Source organism: Camarhynchus parvulus, chromosome 4 (assembly GCF_901933205.1).
Source record: "Camarhynchus parvulus chromosome 4, STF_HiC, whole genome shotgun sequence".
NCBI lineage: Eukaryota > Metazoa > Chordata > Aves > Passeriformes > Thraupidae > Camarhynchus > Camarhynchus parvulus.
The window spans coordinates 7,972,409-7,993,971 of NC_044574.1; the positions used below are offsets into that span (position 1 = coordinate 7,972,409).

Sequence of the window (21,563 nt, forward strand, 5' to 3'; positions counted from 1 at the left end):
TGACTCAATAGTAAGGACTGTTTTAATGTGCCAAATAGACTGTGAAGTCCAGTAATAAAAAAAGGGTTGTTGAAGCAGCAAGCTTTCTTTCTGTGATTTCATGCAAAAGAATGAAGCAGAACAGCTGAGATTTTAGAATCATAGAAACGTTTGTGTTGGAAGGAACATTAAAACTCATCTCATTCCAACCCCCCGTCATGGGCAGGGACACCTTCCACTAGCCTAGATTGCTCAGAGCCCCATCCAGCGTGGCCCTGGACGCTGCCGGGGATGGGGCAGCCTCCCCTGCCGGGTCTGTCCATGGGGACACGGGGACACGGGGACACGGTGCAGTCAGCGGGGTTTGTCCCGAGCGGAGCCGCGCCCGCACCGCCCGCTCTGCCCCGCGCGGGGGCGGGCTCGGGGGAACGCAACGGTCACGCGCGGCCCTGGCCCCGCCCCCTCCCGCAGGACGCTCTTCTGATTGGCAGGCGCGCCCCGAATGCCGCTCCCTCATTGGCGGGCTGGGGCTTCCGTTGGGTTTGAAATCGTGAGGCGGCGGCGGCGGAGGGGCTGCGGTTGGTGCTGCGTGCTGTCTCAGCTGAGCACCCTCAGGGCTCGTCCCGGGATCTGCCGGCAGGTACGGGGGGCTTGGGCACCCCGCTGTAAGGTGATGTGAGGCTGGGCAGAAGTGTTTAGGTTTTCCTTTGTGAGATTGGGTGCTGCAATCTCGGTGAGCCCTCTGTGAGGGAGGGGGAGGGACAGGCTCGGGGACTTTCGGGCTCTGTAAGCGCTTGAGGCAGTGTGCGGCTGGGAGAGGCTGTGTTGGGATCTCTTTGTGAGATTGCAGGGCTTGGGGACCGCTCTGGGAGCCTGGGGTGCTGTGGGGGTGAGCTGTGGGGCCCCTTTGGGAGCTTGGGGTTGGGGGAGGGTTTAGGGGCCTTTCTGTTACCCTGCAGTGCTGGGGTTGCTCTGTGAGTTTGGGGGAAGGCTTGATGACCCCTCGGATCTTGGGATGGTTTCAATTTGATGTGGGGCTGGCTGAGGGCCCCTCAGTGAGCTTGGGGTGCTGTGGTGTTTAGGGAGCTTAGCGACCCCTTTGTGAAATGCACGCTTGGGGTACTGTGGGACTGGGGCTACCCCCTGGTCTAGGGGTGTCAGGGGCAGCTCTATGAGCTTCAGATTAAGATATTTGGGGGTTATTTCTGTCAATTTAAGGATGAAGAGAAGGCAGGAACTCGATGGTAATGGGTGGAGCTCAGGTGCTCCGCCCCACTGAAGTGAGGGGTGAGGTGAGGATTTTGGGAGCACCTCTGTGTGTTTGCAGCATGATACGGGGTTGATGGGGAGCCTGGAGTGAGACAGGAATAAAGAGGGATTGAGGCAGGGTCGGGTTTTGGTTTTTGGAGGTTTTTTTGGAGTTTGTTTTTTTGACTTAAAACATGTCTCGGTGCCATGATGGGCAGGGATGGACCTGCTGCTCCTTCCCTGGCCTTGCTGCTCCTCCCCTGCAATCAGGAGAAGTTGATTATGAGAGAGTTGCTTCTCAGGAGTTTGAAGTGAGATATTTGCACTAAAGTAAATATATATATGCATCAGTCAGCTATGTGTCAGTTTGTATGGAAATATTCACAGCACGTACCAATTTGCTTTGCCATCAGCGAGTGCTCTGCATATCGGCTGCTGGAGGAGTTCAGAAGGATAATTATGTAGAAAAATTCCATCTCTGCCCTGCATGTTCAGTGGCTTTTCAGGCATTTGAGACCACGTTGGTGTTTTGAATATTGTGTCCTGGTATTTGTTAAACAACAGGTTAGGCTGAAGAACTTTACAAATGAGGATTAATTACCTGATGTCATGTCATTGAATTTATGTCACTTCTTAACTGTAGAATGGCAGGTTCCTGTGTGTGCCCACATAAATATCCTTCTCAAATAAGAAGCATTTCTATTTTTGTAAACTTTGATAGATCCAGGGAAAAGTTTGGGTTGAAAGGGACCTTGAATATCATCTAGGTCCAGCCTCCCTCACAGGAGCATGGACACCTTCCAACAGACCAGGCTTCTCCCAGCCCCATCCAGCCTGGCCTTGAGCTTTGTTTTGCAATGGTGGGAAAACCTTCTGCCTTTCATAATACTTATGTGCCTTGGATGCTGATCACTTCAAAGAAAGATATGAATAAGGCCACCCTTTCACTTTACCACACCTGCTAGCTAATGAACTCGTGCAATGTTATTTAGATCAAAATTTGACTGCAAACTTTTAAAATAAAATGATTAATTACTTTTAGTATTTTAATCCTAGAAAGAAATTTGATTTTTAGATTTAATATCTAAAGTGGTATATGTATATGGTGTCAATTTATTTGGTTTAGCAATGGTGCACAAGTAGCTCAATGACAAAGCTGAAAAAGTCTCCAAACAAACCTCCCCTGCTTATGGAGCTTGTTTTAGAAGGTGTTGACAACTTTACCATGTCCTAAGCTTGCTTCTAAAGTAATTATAGTAAAAAATACAGTTTGTAAAGATTTGCTTCATCTGTTGTCTCAATTTTAGTTTGGAATAATGAAAGCAATGAAGTTCACTTCAAGTTCTACAAGTGGTTAATATAAAAATGCTTAATACAAAAAAACAACCTGAACTGAAGCATTAATATGAGGAATAAAGAAGGAATGAAGAAATAGCTAATACTGGCATGCTTTGCATGCCATTGCTTCTGCAGCTATTGTTTGCATTCCATTGCTGATTGAAAGTGCTGCTGTCAGGCTTGCAGACAAAGCAGCTGCATTCTGTGGAGAGTAGGAAGCAAATTTTCCCATAAGGATTAATGCCTACATTAATGTGCAGAAATGTTTGGAGGCTTACGTACAGAAATTTAAATACAGAGAGGCAAGGAGATTGAAAACATGACTTAAAATTTTCAGCCTAAGTGTTCTTGTTTCTACTTTATGACACTGAAAACAAATGTATGTATAGATTAATCCTGAATATATGATGGAAAAACAGGCTAAGGATTACATGTTTGGTCAAATCAAGCATTTGAGATCACTTAGAATGGTTACATATTGCAGAAAGCCAGTGTCTCTTCCACTTGATACTGGTTATCTTGCACAGGTGACAAAAGATAATAATCAGCTCATATGAAATCAATTGCTTTGATAGCAGTTTTTCAGATAAATAACTGCACTTCTCAGGTGTCATCCTTCATGGACAGTGGTTATGCTTAGATCTTCCTTACCTTCTGTCTAGCTGGTTTTTTCAAAAGCAGCTGTGCATCAGTGAGTGTTAGTGTTAAACCTTTAAGAACAGTGGTGGCTCCAGTGGGAATAAAAAGCAGGCAGAGTTCGAGTGCAAACAGCATGGTGGCTTGCCTGGTGTATTTTAAGTGTGCTTTTTCTCGATTTCTAATTTATTTTCATCCTTACTCTTAGTAGCAGCCCAGGCTTTAGTTTCAAGTCCTTCACACTAGTACAAGTAGATCAGTATTTAACAATCTGCTAAAGCTTGTGCATGTCCAGTGTAAGAACAGTATTTCAGAAACACCTTTCTAATGATGACTTTTCTCATTTGCACACCAATAATGTCTATGCTGCAAAGGATTCTTAAGTACTCTGTGCTTTACAAGAGCAGCATACACTCAGGCAGTGCAGGAAAAGGCTGATTTGATCCAGGACTCTGATCCCAAACACAGCCTAACTAACCACATTCGTTTCTGCTGTTAGCTGGTGTGCAATGTAGTAATGAGACCATGGGAGTAAGCAGATGATTGTCATCTGTCTCAGGTGGCCCTTGCAGGAGCAGTTGTGTTGCTCAGCTGGATGCCCTGGTACAGGACACAGGCTGTACGCCACTGCCTGAAGGGGCTGGGAAGGAGGAAACGCTGCAGGTGACAGAGCTCCTTTTAAAGGACAGTAAGGCTAGAATGTGAGCTGTGGAAGGCGTAATATCAACAATTAGCTTTTCAAGCCCCTTCCAAAAGCAGAGGGGCTGTGCATTGCTGCTTTTAGGTACTTCAGAGTCTCCTGAGATAGACCTTTCCCTGTGAAGCCTTTCCATGCCTCCAACTTTCCCTTTGAAGCTGTTAGTCTTGGCTAGCCAGTGCCAGGCTGCCAACTTCTTCCATTATCTCAAAGTGCATCTGGCTGACCACACCCTCTCATTCATGCTGCGGTGCTGTGTGTGTTGATGTTCTAGAATGAGTCTGCAGATTTTAAATGCAGAAAATGGAGAAAATGGAGGAAGCCTTAAGGATGATTTAACAGCGGAAGACTGCGACTTTTTCTTTGCACCGCCGGAACCCACAGGGAGACCTTCTATTCTTCGCCTGTCCCAGAAAGAAAACTTGCCACCAAAAAGTGGGGGAAAAGCGATGAAGGTAAACTTCTGGTTCTGTATTATTTTTATTCTTTCTCCTTCTATGATAGCTGCCACTGAATGCATGTGCTATTTGGTGCTTGAAAAATACTGTGCTCATGTTTTTCCTTTTTCTTCCCCCCCCCACCCCTTTCTTAAAGGTAACCTTTCAAACTCCTCAAAGAGATCCTCACACTAGAAAAATCCTGAGTCCTGCTATGACAGACAAACTTCAGACTGCTTTTGCACTTGACGACTGCCGTGAAGATGTGGCAGATGATGTTTTATTTGCACCCTCTGATACTGAGTGAGTAGTAGATCCACTGCTTGCTGTGTTACCCATGTGGGACATGCTCAAGTTAACTTTCCCTAATTTAATCCTGTATAGTTAAAATATTCTATTTAACAAGATGTAAACTGTGCAAGGGGAACAAAATTAATATTGACCAATGCATGAACTTTTCCAAAGATAACTGTCATTACTTTTAAGAAAATTTTATCTTGATTGTAATAGTAATTGCTGAACTTTAACTCCTCTGTAACTGATTTCATTAAGGTAACTTATGGTATGGATAAATAGATTGAGAAGAGATACTGTAAGAAACAGTTTCGTATTTTCTACTTGATGTAAGGTTTTGTGTGAGAATACAACTATTCTGAAGCTAAGCTTTAAAATATCTTATATGTTAAGTACTGTTGTATCTTGAGGAGTAAAATCTAAAGAGATAAATCTTCTGAAGGGTTAGCTTGAATTGACACCTTGAATCAGGGAGCATTAAGGTTTTCTTTAGTCTAGCAGCACAAAGTGAATATACCATCAGTCACAAGTGTAAACATGTTTATGTGCCTTTATAGTCTAGCAGCCTGAGTCTCAAAGTGGCTCATAGTAGCCGTTTGTAGAAGAGCGTAAAATCTGTATTGTTTCAATTCGGGGGTGTCATGACAATATTAAATGCAAATTTTGTACTGCCTTTTAGCCCCCCTTTAAACTAGTATAGGCATCTGACATCTGTAATTCCCACCAGCAAGAAATCTCAGGTCTTAGTTTTGCCTTCTGCAAGCAAATACACCCTTTTATTTGTTTAACTACCCAATGCTTTCATTTGATCCCTGTTTTTGTTGTTGGTGGGGGGGGGGGGAGAAAGGGAAAAATGTGGCAACACTTAAATGTTCTTTAAGTGTATATGTTTGCTTCAACCGTTTGTTTCCATGCCCAGTCTAGTTCAGAAAGCTATTTCTGAACTAACCACCACAACTAAATAATGTTATGGTATTTATGCCCCAAATTCATTGCTTGCACAAGTAAACAAAGATTTAGTGCTTATGAAGTTCAAGTGAGTTTAAAGGATCAGCACCGAATTGTTTTAGTTAGGGCACGATTGTATCAATGCACTGCTTGTGCTGAACTTGTCCTCTCTAGTTGTGAAATGTGAGGATTTGTTTGTAACAAGTCAGTGAAAAGGCTCCGTGTTGCTGAACGGGGTCACTTTTGACTGGTCACAGGCAATTGACGTTCCGAGCAGGTGTCTCGCTCCTAACTGGCATTTATTAGGTTAAACGCTGAAGGAGAGTGGGAGGGACCTGAGTAGTCGCAGCCTGGGGCTGAGCTATTGCCGGGAAGAGTTGCTCAAACCGGGTGAGAACAACTTCTTCAGCTCTTATCTCCCGCCTCTGCTTTCGAGTTTATCAAAGTGGAGTTTTTAGTGAGTGGCTTTTAATCGTGTTCTGTTCGCCAGCAGATAAGGATGGCATATAGAAAGAATAACTTTATGGAGGGACAACACAATGGGAGGAAATCCTCTTTCAGGAAGTAATGGCTTAACTCTCTGTAGTCTGAGGCTAAACTTTCAGAAGTTGTGTGGAGTTTGGGGAAATAAAGTGGGCAGCAATAACTTGTAGAATATTCAGCAATAGTGAGTACACAAACTCTTTAACCTGTGTCTTTCACTAGAAAATCTTAACTGTTCTCTTACTGGAGAAGTGTTTTCTTGTATATTGCTGTGCTCTTCACATCTGCTGTTGCACAGAATTTGGAGTGCCTGAAGTCCAGGTTCTGGTTTTGTATGTAGGCCCTCCAAAATCAAATGGTGGTGCATACTTTCAGGGGGGAAAATATTTGCCGGAATGTCCAGACAAAGTAATGACTAGTGTGGGAGGACCTGAATCATGACTTTGTTTGCTCCCAGACTTGACTCTGTCATGACTCAGATGAATCTGCATGAAGATGGTACCACAAGTTGTTTTTTGTTTTGAGCTGCTGACTGTCAATAGCTCCTCCTAAGCAGTGTGTGTTTCACTGCTTGGTGAAAGGGCAGTGTCCAAATGGCAATGTCCAAATGCTGTGCTGAGTACAGCAGTCTCCAGGGATGACTGGCATAAGGTATGGAGTCTGTGTAGAACAGGTAGCTTAAGAACACTGGCTAACTTCAGGGGTTGATCTCCTTATGTTTCATGTGTGCCAGGGCTCATAAACCTTGGCTGTTCAGGTGACAAATTAATTCTGGCTTTTATGTTTTGCTGTCAGCTGCCTTATTGCAAAAACAAAAATGAATTCTGATTACTCTGACCATGCAAAGTTACTTGTGCAAATCTTTCTAAAGATAAATTATGCCTTCAAAGTAACTGTCATCTTTTTTCTTTTTAATACAGCACATGTCAACAAAAGCCTGAAGCTGAAACAAACAATACACAAATGCCAGAGAAGGTCAGCGTGGCTCCTTATCCAGATGATGAGATGCCAGTGAAGAGTCGAGGTTCCTACAATCTTGATTTTGGTAACTTAAATGACCTCAATCCTTTTCAAAGTTCAGTACAGTTGCCTCATTCTCCTGGAAATCTGCAAAAGTCTCCTGTAAAAGTATCCAGCAGCCCTGAGAAAACTGTTGAAAAAAGTAGTGATTTTCTTCTGCAGGACGATGCAGCTCCTTTTGCTTCAACCACAGCAAGTACAGAGTGTTTAAGTGAAGACAAAGCTCTCATCTCTGAGAAAGAATCTGCACTGAGTGAGCTGGAGTCTAACAAATCCAAGCTGTCCCCTAAGCAAGCAACTGGTGACTCTGAGCAGGGTGTGAAGTCTGCTTCCACAGATGCAAGCCAAGCTGATAATTCAGTGGTATTAGCAGAGGCACCTACACCTCCTGCACAGTCACCTGGCAGCTTAGGTCCCAGTAGTTCTGATGTGAGTAACTCTTTTAAAACTGGGGAATCAAAGCTTCAGAATGCTTCAGTAGCAGACCAAGCCTCTGCACAAGAGTCAAAGCCTGATGAAGAGCTGGGTGTCTCCAAAGAGAAACCTGTAGAAAAGCCTGATGTCACCAAGGCTGGACCAGTAAAACTGGAATTTGACTTTGATAATACCACTGCTAGAAAACCACCTCCCAAGAAACTAGGTAAAAGACCTGGAATTAAGCCACCTTCCAAAAAAATTCCTATTACCAAAACAAAACCAGAGAATACTGAAGTGCAAGATAAAAGTAATGTTGAGGATGAAATCCCCATTCCTAAAGCATCTTATCAGTTTGATTGGGACAAACTTGATGATCCAAACTTTAATCCGTTTGGAGGAGGCTCTAAAATTTCCACCTCACCCAAGCGTTCTAAACCCAGCGCTCAGAAAGTTCACCTGCCAGAGGAACAGGAGAGTGCCTCACCAAGAAGGGAACGTCTTCCAGCGGAGCAGGATAACAGGCCAAGTACCTGTGAAACTCTTGAGAAAGAAGAACCCAAAAACCTGTAAGTGAATCTGTAGGTGAATGCAGGAGCACCTTGAATTCATGTGAGGAAAGTTAGATAGTATCTCAAACTAGTCCATGCCTACTTCTTAAGCAGCATCCCTCCCAGGCTGGCAGAGTCTGTTGTAATCTGTAACACAATTAATGTTGCAACAGGAAAGATCATAATTGGGGAAGGAAACTCCTGAGATGACTACCTTTAGGCAAAAGGTGTTCTTAAGTCTGAGAGAATGGGAGAGAACAGGCTTAGGTGGAAAGAGCATTGTTCAAGAGGTGCTTTCCCCACTTCTCCAAGATTAAAGTGTGGAGAATCACGTGACTGCTACTGTCTTTAAATAAAACAGGGAAGTAGGCAGCAGTGTTGTGCATGGTGCAGCATGGGAAGGGATCAGGCAGTTTTGTTCTCTTCTGAACTCTGCTGTTTCTTCCCTGCATGTTCTTTGTATCTAAATGCTATCTCTTGTAAAAAGACCTGTCACTGAAGCTGCATTTTTCTTGGCAGCACACAGGCTTTTTACTTCATGATGGAATATGTTGTTACCTTTCCTAGAAAGTCTAGTTATTAATGTTAGTATAGACAGTCAGGTGCTTGCCAGAACTAGACTGGCACAAATTGTTCATTTGACAGAAATGTTTGCACTCTTGCTCCCTGTGTAACATGATCAGTTACTGTTTACCAAGGTGAAAAGTTTACTTACTGCTGACAGCACAAGTGGAGTATTGGACTTCTCTAATGAAGCTCACACCAATAATCACAACATTGCCTTGGAAAGAGGAACAGGCTGCTTTTAATTTTGTTCTTAATTAAGCAAAGAGCTTATCTTTAATTTTAAAAAAGCAATGAGCCTAACAAATGAAAATAAGAGAGCAGTGTTAAATGAATAGAAATAAATGATGCTGCTGTGACTTTCTGCTTCCCAGGAAACACTACTTCTCATGGTGGGAGAGCTTTCTGTCACCTTAGTTGTCGCCAGGCAAGACAGTAAATTTACATCTCCACCCTCTGTTAAGCTTCCTGTGCTGTTGCAGTAGAATCTCTCAAGGAAGCTACCTTTGTTCAGTTCATCTGATAATACAGAATTTGAACTGTGTGATGTAAATATTGATTTTTTTTATTCTGTTTGTTTGTTTTCTTCAGGGAAATTGTTGAGCAGAGTGTGGTAGAAGATGTGCCAAAAGCTCAAGAAGAGAAGCCAGGAGTTCAAGCAGAAACTGAACTTCCAGGAAAAAGAGAAGTGGTAAGGTATAGGAAAGACAACCAGTTCTTACAAAGTTGTTCCATGAAACAGAGTTCTCTGGCTTAATGGTTTAATATTGTGAAACCTATTTCTGATATTTTTGTCTAAGAATTAGTGGGTTTATGCATCTTCAGCAGCTTTAGAAGGAATGTCATGTGCAGACCTGTGTTTTGAAGGTAACATCAGAGACAGCCAAATTGGTGCCTTGGTGTTTAGTATCTTTTGTGATCAGCAATTGCATATAAGGACAAACATAAAGGTGTGGCTTCTAGAAAAGTGGCTTCTGAGCTGTGCTCACTGTTGGTAGTTTAATTTTTATGCCTGTGAATTCTTGTTTTATTATACTGGCTACCCAGTTAGTTTATGACAAACCAATTTGATCATTAAAATGATTCTCATTGAATTTTAAAATAATTATTTTAACAATTAAAAGGATTTTGTTTTTCTCATCAGGAGAAGCAAATGAGCCCATCTAAAATGTCTCCAGCTAAGGTTGCCCCCTCTCAAGATAATTTGGTTTCTACTGACAGTGGAAAAAAGTCAATGTCTGCAGAAGAAATTAAACCTAGTTCCCCTAGAATTGAAGGAACAGCACATGTGATAGCTGGTTCTGAACCTGAAGAGCTCTTCAGACCATCATCAGAAGGTAAGGGCATGTCTTTTAAACAGACTGAAAATGTATTGTTTCAGTAATGTGTATAGATATTTTTCTGCCTAAGTTCTATTATGGATAGTTTTTTTCTCTCATTTTGCCCTTCTGAAAAGCCTCCAGACCCCACAAAGACTAGAAGTGCTGGGAAATGTATCCAAGCCTATTTCTAACTACTTCTGTTTTAAACTAAGTTCAGAAAGCTGGCTATTAGCATTCAGTGGCCTGTGAGGATGGGAATTTAGGCTAGTACAGAAACTATCTTTTTAGAGTTTCAGTGGCAGTTTCTGGGCTGAAAAATTTTTCTCTTAAAATAATTTCTGGTGTTAAAGGCTTTGTAAACTGAGTGCTCGAGAGCTGTACAGCTGTGTGTTTGTGAGTCTTGTAGGTTACTGCAGGCCTTAGCAGTACTGGTTTCATGTTGCAGTGTGAGTGATCTTCCTGACAAGGATGCTTGTCTTGAGAGCTTCCTACATGGCTGTGATTTAACCACCTGGAAAGGTTATTCCTGGTAGGAGCATTGTGTGGAAGGATGAGCAAATGGTTTGACTGCAGTGCAGTCTGTCATTTAACCTTCACTCTGGAGTGGAATCACTGTGTTGGGAAATGGTTATAACTTATCCTTCCAATCTGAGCTGTGTGCTAATTTTAATGGTGAGATTGACAGTCTTGCTCTTTCATGGAGCATTGTGTGTAACAGAATATCTGAGTGTGCTTGTGACTTTAGCCATAGAACAACAGAAGTTCTTTAGCTGTGTTAAATTCTACATGTACTTGGGAACAAATGAAAGTTGTAAGTTTGTGTAGCTTAGAAATCTTTGCTTTTTTCGGGTCTGGATAGAAAGACATTTTAACCAATGAAGAGCTAGACGTCATGACACTGAGAGGAGGGATTTATTTGCTTTATACACATATGTTTTTGTTTCTGTCTGTGGTAGAACAATTTGGCAGTATTGCATCTTCATTGTATTATTTTCTTATTTTCCAGTTTTTGGAATGGGCATAGACTATCTGGAACAGTTTGGGTCTTCATCAGTAAGTATGACATTAAATATTTTGTTTACCTTCCTGGCAGTGTGGAGAGGAAAGCAAAGATGAAAGTGTCCAGCCTTAAATGTTTTCATGAATTAACTTCACTTTGAATTTTCCACACAAATTATCATTTATTCCAAAGGAATGTGATGACAAGGCTGGGGAGGGAGTCATGGTGCAAGGAAATGTAGTTATAAGCAATTTAACTAAAAATCAAAGGGATCTGGCTGTCAGTGTGCAGAGGTATTATTTTTCTTTAATAGCACTGAAACTGAGGTGAATGATGTTTCACTTCTGGCCAAAACTGCTAGAAGATGATGCTTTAAAAGTGCAGATCATTGTTTCAAAAACAGTTTTTCTAAGCTTTTTTGCTTTATGGCCAGTTTCAGAAAATCTATCTCTAAGTGGGGCTTGTCATGTTTTAATCTGTTTAGTTTAGTTATTCTTGCTGTTATTCTGGACCCAAGCAGGAAAATCTCTGAACAGTGAATGCACTGAATTGAAATTGTTTTAGTCAGGCTGTGTTTGTCCTTATGATTTTATAAGTGAAGATAAAATGGTATACACTGGTTTTTCAGCTTATAATACTCTCCCTGTGTCTTCTGGTTTGGAATAGTTCATTAATGTTTGCTCTTTTGATTCAGTCTGTGAGCAGATTGAGCTCTCTTCATATTACATAAGAACTTAAGCATGTGGGCATGGAGTTCTCTTATGTAATTTTCCTCCTGAGAACAGTGCTCTGGCCACTGAAGAATAGGCTCACCCACTCTTCAGAGGATTATTTGTGTGTGGGTGGGATGTGTATGTTGAGCTCTGAAGCAGATCTGTCAGTTTATGCCTCTTTTCCCCCCCTTCAGTTCAAAGAATCAGCCTTGAGAAAACAGTCACTGTATTTGAAGTTTGACCCACTGTTGAGAGACAGTCCAAGAAAACCAGTTTATGGTACTATTGAATCAAGTGAGATTATCATGACAGCTCCATCTCAGCCTGGGTAGGTATGACTTAGTACATAAAATCAGAGTTGTTTAGCTTAGAAAAGACGTTTCAGATTGTCAAGTCCAACAGTTCACCCAGCATTGGGAAGTCCACCACTAAACAATGTCCCCAAGTGCAACATCCACGCATCTTTTAAATAACAGCCAGTCTTGTGGCTTGCCTGTTCCAATGCTTGACCACCCTTTCAGTGAAGAATTTCCCCTAATATCCCATCTAAACCTCCCCTGGTGCAATTTGAGGTTGTTTCATCCAGCCTTGTTCCTTGGGAGACCAACCCCCCCATGCCACTACAAACTCCCCTCAGGTGGTTGTAGAGAGTGAGAAGGTCCCCCTGAGCCTCCTTTTCTCCAGGCTGAGCCCCCTCAGTTGTCCCTCATCAGACTTGTGCTCCAGACCCTTCCCCAGCTCTATCCCCTCCTCTGGACGTGCTCCAGCGCCTCAGTGTCCTTTTAGTGAGGGGCCTGGAACTGAACACAGGATTCAAGGTGCGGCTTCACCAGTGCTGGGTACAGGGGGACAATCACTGCCCTGGCCTCTGGACTGACTGCTGCTCGTACAAGAGCTTTGCAAAGAAAGACAGCTCTTGAATTTAATGGTGTTATGCTTGTTCACTTTTAGGCCTGTTGCTGATTTAAGTAATGTGCCTGAGGAAGCTGGAAAGCCTCTAGTGGATCTTCAGAGTGAAGAAAAACCAAAAGGACTAGATCTTCTGGGGACATTTACAACTTCTGTAAAGGTGTCTGGAATGCTATCAGGTTTCATGTTGATAGTTTAGGGAGGGGATAGACTAGGTTCTGGATCTAAGACTTAGGCAGGTATTTTAGGGATTACAGAATCTGAAGAATCTTTACTTAAATGGTTGTTTTAAACCATGTTGGATACTCATTTATATTGAAGTTGAACTTTGTGATGAACATTTTCTTAAGTATTAAAAGTATTTTTTGTGGAAGCCGATGCCATTGCATATGGTCTAAGGGAATTTGAGCTGTTTTTAAGAATGCTCTAGTCAAGCAATCTTTTTTTTATGCAAGTCAAGCTACAAAAGGCAAGCTATGTTTTGTAATTGCATTGGTGGGATTAAAAACACTTAGGTTAAACTGGATGCTCTTGCATCTATGGTTTATAGTTTGAACAGATCTGCCTGCAGTAGCTCATCCTAAAATGGTCTTTTTTTTTCACTTGTGAGGAACAGCATGGTGTCATCTGCTTTGTTTCCGATATCTGTAATTGGTGGATAGCAGTTTTGGTTCTACCTTATAGGTATTTCTTAGAGCTATGTGGTTAGCTTCAAGGTAAGAAAGTTTTATGCTAAAGTTGTGGAGGTATCTGGTGTGTTTAAGTGAGATACATTGACTTAAAATAACATGCATGCACCTAATCAGTGGTATGACAATGGAATCTGTTGAAACTTTGCATTTTTCTTTTCTTTACAGGATGCTGGTCCTCTAATTCCAGACTCCCTGAGTAGTGATGTTTCTCCAGTCCCTTTTGCTACTTCTGCAAACACTGCAGTGGATGCTATTATAGATGTGCTAAAATATAGCCAAAAAGATATGGATGCAGCTGTTGAACTGGTGAAGAGAGAGGTATGGTGGCCCTTCCAAAGCAGAACTTGGCATAGCCTTGGAAGGTCCTTTTGTTTGGATTATCTGGGATAAATCTCTACTTTGCAGTTTTTCTCATCATACTTAAGTGTCATTATGAAAAGCTTGCTGTGGACTTGATGGGTTCTGTAGGTGTAGAACGTTTTAGAGCTAACACTTAGGAAAATAGGACAAACTTCATTATTAGTCAGGTTCTGCCTTATATCTGGCCACTATTAAAAGGCACATGTTATCTGATGAGATAGTTAGGCTTAATATCAGTGGTCTGGATACTTCTTATTCAACAAGCAGGAATACACTTTCATGCCAATGGAAGAGAGTGACTCATGTAATTTCTCTAAGACAAGATAAAACTGTAGTGTCAGTTGAGTGCTGTGATCAGTTCTTTACTTTTGGGACCTGAATGCAGAGAGCATGTCTAGCTGATAAAGTGAAGGTGAGGTCTGGAGCTCACTCCAGAGGGTAAAGACATTAAGCCTGTGCTGTAATTGTAGAAATTTCCTTTAAAAGCCAATCTTCTGACTGATGCAAAAAGACTTATATAGCCACTTACTTCAACAACTGGAGTACTTGATTGATTATGACTTCTGAGTTATGTTACAAACACTAAATAATGTAAGAGGAGACTTCAAGCATAAATGTCCTTAAAGCTAATTGTATCACTTCAGCAAAAGATGGAGCTTCCAAAATTCCTGACTGCTGTACTGCAGGTAGTGGCATTAGGAACACCAAACAAGGATGACCTGTGATTATTTGCTGCTTGAGTTCTTCTTTGCTTTAGAGTATAGAGATAGTGGCTTTTGGAGGAATAACTTTTACTTTCTGCCATTTAGGAGGTGACTTCCTCTCAGCATATTGTCTAGTACAGGAAAATAAATGTGTCTTTGACAGGGGACAGCTTTTAGTGCATTGATCTAAAACTAAGAGCCTATATAATAGCAGGGGGTAAAGCTTGTAATATCATTAAAGTGCTGCTCTTTCATGTTGGAAAGAACTACTTTAAACCTGGAAACACTGTTGTAGGTGGGACTCGGTGACTCCAACTGTGTCATTTAAATAAAAGGCCTGAATTTACAATATCAACCTGAAAGGAAGGCTAATTTTTTTTTTCATATGTGAAACAACTCGAATAGGAAGAAAGTGAAAACCTGTTTTCCTTCTGAGCAAATAGAGGACTTAAGAAAGCTTGCTTTTTTGGGCTCTACTGAAACCTTTTTGAGCTTACAAGTGCAAGTTTCTAACTTGTTTCCATCTTCACATACCTTTGCTCTTGTAATATTTTTTTCCTAGCTTAGCTATCACTACTTCTCTTAATAGCAAAACCAGCATGTGCTATTGTCCTGCTTCTTGTCATTTGAAATACTGCAATATATTTAAAACTAGATTGCTCTAAAATAAATACTGAAAAATTAGTGTACTACAGTTTACTGTGTAGTTTTGTGACAAAACTAGCAGTAATCATGTGCTTTCACTTTTTCTTTTTTAAATTCCAGGTTATTTTATGTATTTTGAGCCTCTTGCCTTTGAAGGCCTCCCAGAGTGCAGTCAGCTCTGTGGTTACAGCTCTTAAATTGTTATGGAGCTTGCACAAAGTGTTTAGGAAAGAGTATTTGGCTGCTTCTGTTACTGTGAGCTCTGCTTTAGTTTAGCTGATGTGAAATCGGTATCATTTTTCTCAAATGAATTGAGGCACCTTTTAATCCTCCCCCTTTCCACTTTCCCTAATTTAGTGTTGAGTAAAAGTTACTGCAAATAGCAATTTGATCTTGAACAGGCTTCTGGTATTTGTTCTCTCATGGGTTAATGTTAGCAGGTTTGTGAAGTGCTTTTTTTGTCTGCCCTGTAAATAACAGGGAAATGTGTGTCACTTGAGAGAATGTTCCTTGGCCCATCCCAGAAGTTATAGTCTACAGAGACACTGAGTAAGAGTAGCCAAGAGGTTGGTTGTTGGCTGAGTTGACTGATCTTGCCACTTGAAAAGATACTGGCAATGTGGGAATCATATATGCAAAATCTAAATTTTGAGTCAATTTTGTAATTAAACAATTTTGGTTCTGTTAAGCGATTAGAACTTATTTCTCTCTCTGTATTAAGTTAAAGTATACCCAAGTTGCTCTTCAGACTGTTTTTAGTATCAAATCTTTTATCTCTTTTTGTGCAAAAAGTAAAGGCTTACCTTTTCACCCTCAAAGGTTCAAGAGAAAGAGCTGGAGATTGAGAAATGGAATCAAAAGTATAATAAGCTTCATATGGAATACAAAGAAATGGGGTATGAATCTCTCCTGACCTTGATATCTACTTAGTTATTCTAGATGCTTTTTCTAACATATGTTCAACTTTTCTTTTTCGTGGTTTTTAGAAAAATAGTTGCTGAATTTGAACAGACAATAACACAAATTATGGGTAAGTTCCCCATTTACACTTTGAGTGTCTTGGGAGTGTGGGACATGCTTAGCCCAGAGTTATTAAATGAGGTTAGTACTCTTTCACCTCTGACATTAATATTTCAAGTGCTTCCAGGCTAAGTTGTAATATTTAAGACAAGATATACTCACAGTTTTATGCATATCCATATAGACATGATATGACTTGATAGGTAATGATGACTTTTTGAATCAGGCATGAACACAACTTTTTCTTATTCTTCACTGGAGCTGTTGGTTTATTAAAACTGGCAGATCCAGTTGTCAGCACTCTGTGTTTAATTGTTTACTCTCCGGTATCATTTGAGTGGCAAGGTATCACTAGAAGTTCTTGATGGACAGATTTGGCCTTTTGCTTTAGTCAAGTTTGTGGCTTCAAAACTAGGAAAGACATCCAATGAAGCTCTTGTACAGTTGCACTTTCTTAGCTCAGAGCTGAATTAGGCACATCTGTGCCAGCTTTTTTGAGCTCCTCTAAGGCCATGGGAAACACAGCTTGGGTGTACTAACCCAAACCTCTTCTGAAAGTCTGCTGTGCTAGTCTGACTTGTTATCCCAGTCTCCTCCAGATCTTCCAGCTGTTGTGTATGTTTAATGAAAAATATTTTTGGATCCTTGTTTCTATCACAACACTCAAGACTCCTGTAACAGTAAACTATAGTGGAGTATTTTGACTGCAGTGCAGGAGAAAAAAATGCTTTTGGCAAGCACATGGTCATGGTGTTTAATGGCTTTTAGTTTCATGTGAAGTAATATGTAACAAAGATACAAAGATAAAAGCACAGACATGGTGTCCTTACAGGTGAGAGGCCATGTTATGAAACCTTTGTAAGGGGAAGAATTGAAGGTGTGGGGGTTATCTGTCTGTCTGTACTATGGAACTGCTTTTATGCGAAAGCAATAACTATCATGGGTTAACTCCACTTTCTCTAGAGGATGCTCAGAAGCAAAAGGAAGCCTCAAGGAAAGAAATACAGAAGCTGATGGAAGAGAAGCAGCAGGCTATTTCAGATCTGAACTCTATGGAGAAGTCCTTCTCTGAAGTCTTCAAACGACTTGAGAAACAGAAAGAGGTGTTAGAGGGTTACCACAAAGTAAGATGATTTAATGCAAATTATACCCTTCACTAAATTTCATTTATTTTGGGAGAGGAAATGGTGAAATTTCTAGAGCAGCCATTAATTAGGTAGTATAAGGACTACCTGTAAAACTAGGTGCTAAGTTGTTTATTTAAAGATTATTAAAAAACTACTAATTTGTTGTATTTAGTGACTGACTTAAAGTAAGGTAATATCTTAGAAGGCAAAGTTTCTTCAAACAGAAGTGAGCTGTTTCTTGCTGCAGCACATCTTTTTTGCTAATTGTAGAGATATTCTTATGTGGCAACTGCAGCATAAGAGCAGCTTGTTTTCCCTGCACCATATTGAATAAATGCTGAAGAGGATGTGCAATTACAAGTCAGAATAATAGGTTATTCGGTGCTCCCTACTAAGATACTTGTGGGGTTTTTTCTAAAGCTAAAGTCAAACCTTTGTTCTGCAACTTCTTCAGAGGCTGGAGGAAGGAAGCTAAATGAGGAGTATAAGCTATGGTTTCTTACTCCATGAAATGCTTGAAAATTGATTCAGTTGGTGCTTTAAGAAGTGCCTTCAGATTTTTTTCATTCAATTATCTTTAAATGTCCCTGTTTTACTAAAACTCAGAAACTAGCCCCTTGGAAATTTCATGCTAGTCTAGGTTTTAGAAACAGGCATGGTGTCTGTTAAAACTTCAGTTTCTTCTTTGCTAACATGCTAGGCTTCCTTCATCTTGTGTCCCTTCCATCTCCACCCTAAATTCAGAAGCCCTTTCCTTAGCACAGAGATAAACATTGCTTGGAAACACAATTACTAAATTCAAGACCTACAATTAGTAGAATCTTAGCAATTGCTTCAAACAGTTCCAACTTCCTACAATGGCTAATAAAATATGTTTGTAGTGTGACTACCAAGGTAACTTTCTTGCTGTTAGTGCTGGATTTATTTACATCAGGGTCCAAAGCCTGAACCTTTCTGTGAGTTCTTTGGACAAGTTGGATTTCCAGCTATTCTTGTGGCAATTACAATTTAATACAAAGCTGATTTTAAAAAAAATTGGAGCAAAATAAAGCCAATTAGTGACAGTTGTTTTAGTGACCTTCTTTACTAGAGTTTACTACTAAATAATGTATTTGGGGGAAATAGAGTGAATAAATGTTTGCCAAGTTAAGATAATTGAAAGGAAGCAGTTTAGTCCCTATAGGCCTGTGGGATTTCATAGTTGTTCCTGTTACTCCAGTGAGCAAATACTGCTCCTCAGGTGTAGTCAAATAACCCATTTGTCAAGTGGGGAAGCTCCTCCCTCTACTAGCTTAAACAGCTAACTGAACTTCTTTTGGGTTTTGGGACAGAATGAAGAAGTTCTGAAGAAATGTGCAGAAGATTACTTGGCTAGAATTAAAAAAGAGGAGCAGAGATATCAGGCACTCAAAGCACATGCTGAAGAAAAGCTGCAGCAGTAAGTACCAATTCAGGAAGCCAAGTACCAGGAATGGCATACCTAGTTTTCACTGTAGCTGCAGAATGTGGTTCATTAGTGCCAAAACCTGACTTAAACATACTTTGTTTAGTAATTCATCTGAAGTACAAGCATCTAGTGTGATTCTGAGAGTTCTGCTGTGCTGTCTGAAGGCGATGTAAACACCATCTTGTGCCTGTTTCAGAGCCAATGAGGAAATTGCTCAGGTCCGCAGCAAAGCCAAGTCAGAGACTGCAGCACTTCAAGCCACTCTGCGCAAAGAGCAGATGAGGATCCAGTCTTTAGAGAGGAGCCTTGAGCAAAAGGTCAGTCACACCACCATGGGTGGGTCTACTCAAGCTATTGCCTTAGGCTAAGTTAAGAACTCCCTTGTACTGGGGCTAGGAGGAGCCTTGCTAACTGTGCTGGTTTTGATGGCTGCTATCCTGGCAGGCTTTGGGAAATTGGCATTGAGACCTAAGACACAAATGTCATGTCAGGACTTGTCTGTATGTTTAGATTTTTTTGGAGCATAAGGTTATTTCCAAACCAGCCTGGGCTCCTGTGTCAGGAGGTTACTGAAGGAGGTGGTGATTAACAGTTATACATGATGCAGAGTAGAATCTGGGAGTAAATTTGAATAACTGTCTGGCTCAGCTTGTTCATGAGCATAACTTGTAAGTTGTTAGCACATATTTAACTGTATGTGACTCAAGTTTTCAATGTTGTTCAGGCCATTAGTCTTTGTACTTTATATTGTTTCATATTGCATAGATGAAGTCTTAGAATGTTTTGTAAAGGCATATCCTTTGTTGGAACCCTTCAAGGGAATAAGCTTTTTGAAGATTAAAAGTCACTGCTGGAAGTGCATGCTGTTAGTTTTACTGTATTGCTGTTGCTGTCAGCATTGAAGACTCAAAAATTGATAATGCTGACAGATTCCTATTATGGAAAAAAACCATATTTTTGAATCTTCAGGTTTATGGCTGAGTTTGCATAGCAGAGGAAACAGTAGGCCTGTAACTGGAGAGATGAGACAAGCCATTTAACACAGAACTAGGTTTGGTCTTGTCATAAATACAGTAACACTGTAAGAGTTCTTATTAAAATGGTTTAACTGTTCATAAGGAATGGAAATTTCTACAAACTGGAAATTTTCACATGTCAGTAAAAGTATCAAGGCATCATTTTAGAGTCGTTCTTGTGAAGATTAAAATCTAAATTGTCCATATCCTGAATTTTGGTGTACCTAAGAAAGGCTGAGCCCCAAAAGTCTTTTTTCCCTGGATTAGTTGGTCTCCATGTGTTACGGGAATGTCTGTGGAAGAAGCAGAAACAGTGTACTGGATTTCATTTCTCATTTCCTGAGGCTCCTAAGGATGCCATGTGATCTTTGGCATAGTAGACTCTCCTTTACATTAAATTTGCATGAGCCACCATCATGTAAATGGACTTTCTATTGCATGTACTGGCAAACAGGACTTACTGCAATCAGCTCACTACAAGGTTCTAACATAGTTTGGACATACCTGAAACTCACTCTTTTTTTCTTCCACAGACTAAAGAAAATGATGAATTAACGAAAATCTGTGATGACTTGATCTTGAAGATGGAAAAAAATTGATATCTTAACTGTCTTGTAAATATGTTTATTTTCTCTGACTTGCTGTCTTGTGTGTTCATTCACTTTTTTAATGTATGTGGGGAAAAAATAAAATTCTTGATTCACACTTCCATATTGTTGGCTGAATCTTTTGTAGGAAACATCTGTTAACTTATATTTAATTGCTGCTTACAGTAAGTAACAATATCTTTCATAGCATTTTCACACATTGCTCAAAGGAAAAGCTTTTAATCAGTGTACCTTCAGTCTATGTCTTGTGTAAGAACTTCAGAGTTCTGTGCTCTTGAGCTGGCTTTGCTGGGGAGGGTTGCCGTGGGCATTTTGCCTCTATTTTACCCTTGCTGCTCTCTCACTTAAATCGAGGCATTCCAGAGTTACAAGACTGAAATAAAACTGAACCTGCGCAAATGCTATAAAGCATTTAGTAATGTAAAAAGGTTTGGAAGTTAACTTTGGCTTTGGTTTGTGGGTTTGGGTTTTTATTAAGAGGAGCTGGAGTGATTTTGTTTTTGCAGATCAGCTAAGCAGAGGGTTTGATGGCAGGACTGATTGCTGCTCTCCTTGTCTGGTGTTTTCCATGTCATTAGTCTGTCTTGACACTATTGACTGTAAAATGTTCGCTCTCCCTGGCCCTGCCCATAGTGGAGAGCCTTGAGAGCTGTGGGCTGCAGGTCACAGGCCTTGATGAAAGCAGTCCTAGGCAATAGCAGACCTCTTGGGTAAGCTGTTATTACCTGGCAGACAGCAGCAGGATTGTCTCAGTGCAAGCTACAGCTTCTGAGTTCTAAAATTACTTAGGAGGTTATTCCCTTACTTCCCTGACTTGTAGGTGCATCTTCCTCAGAAGGGCTGTTGCTGCTGAGTGTGCTGAGCTGCACTTGCAGCCCTTCCCTTAAATCAGGGTGGTCTGCCTGGCAGACCAGAGTCAACTCCTCTGTGAGGCAGCTACTGCTCAGTGTAGGTAGCAGGAACACCCTACAGATGTAAGCTAGTTAATCACCATGCTTGTTTTGTTATTTGTGGGGTTTTCTTTGATTCCTGCACTAATGTGAGAGGGTGACAGCAGTGGCAATGATATTAAATGCCTGGCTCTTGTGGAAGTTGTGCTGTACTTTTTAACTTACAGCTTACGAAAGTGGCAGATGGAAGAGGAGAAGAAATAGCCATAGGAGAGCACACAAAACCAAAGTTCACTATCCCCTGCCTCAACTTCAGATTGTAGCATGCCCTTGGGATGTTCCTTTGTAAATACCCATACTGATGAGAAATATTGTACTTGGTCTAATTTGGGAAATGTCTTAGTTTGGGAAACAGATTTTCACTAGATTTGCAACAAAATGGTTTGAAAGGGACATCAAGATCATCTTGTTCCAACCCCTGGTCATGGGCAGGGATGCCTT

At 40.9% G+C, this 21,563-nt stretch overlaps 1 protein-coding gene across 1 annotated transcript; it reads left to right on the plus strand.

Annotated features, from left to right (window-relative positions):
• The first annotated feature begins 528 nt into the window (after positions 1–528).
• On the plus strand, positions 529–20,263 carry TACC3 (transforming acidic coiled-coil containing protein 3). Its single transcript, XM_030948032.1, has 16 exons — positions 529–619; positions 4,173–4,353; positions 4,493–4,638; positions 6,981–8,063; positions 9,201–9,300; positions 9,754–9,946; positions 10,938–10,984; positions 11,839–11,972; positions 12,596–12,713; positions 13,411–13,563; positions 15,774–15,850; positions 15,941–15,984; positions 16,938–17,098; positions 18,433–18,539; positions 18,745–18,865; positions 20,098–20,263. The coding sequence occupies exons 2-16, from the start codon at positions 4,174–4,176 to the stop codon at positions 20,161–20,163; spliced, it is 2,730 nt and encodes a 909-aa protein (XP_030803892.1). The 5' UTR covers positions 529–619; position 4,173; the 3' UTR covers positions 20,164–20,263.
• The last annotated feature ends 1,300 nt before the right edge of the window (positions 20,264–21,563 follow it).

Coding starts and splice junctions, on each gene's coding strand:
- TACC3 (XM_030948032.1), top strand. CDS start 4,174: ATGAGTCTGCAGATTTTAAATGCAGAAAATGGAGAAAATGGAGGAAGC. Junction 13,564..15,773: donor TTGAACTGGTGAAGAGAGAG/GTATGGTGGCCC, acceptor TCACCCTCAAAG/GTTCAAGAGAAAGAGCTGGA. Junction 18,540..18,744: donor GCTGAAGAAAAGCTGCAGCA/GTAAGTACCAAT, acceptor TGCCTGTTTCAG/AGCCAATGAGGAAATTGCTC.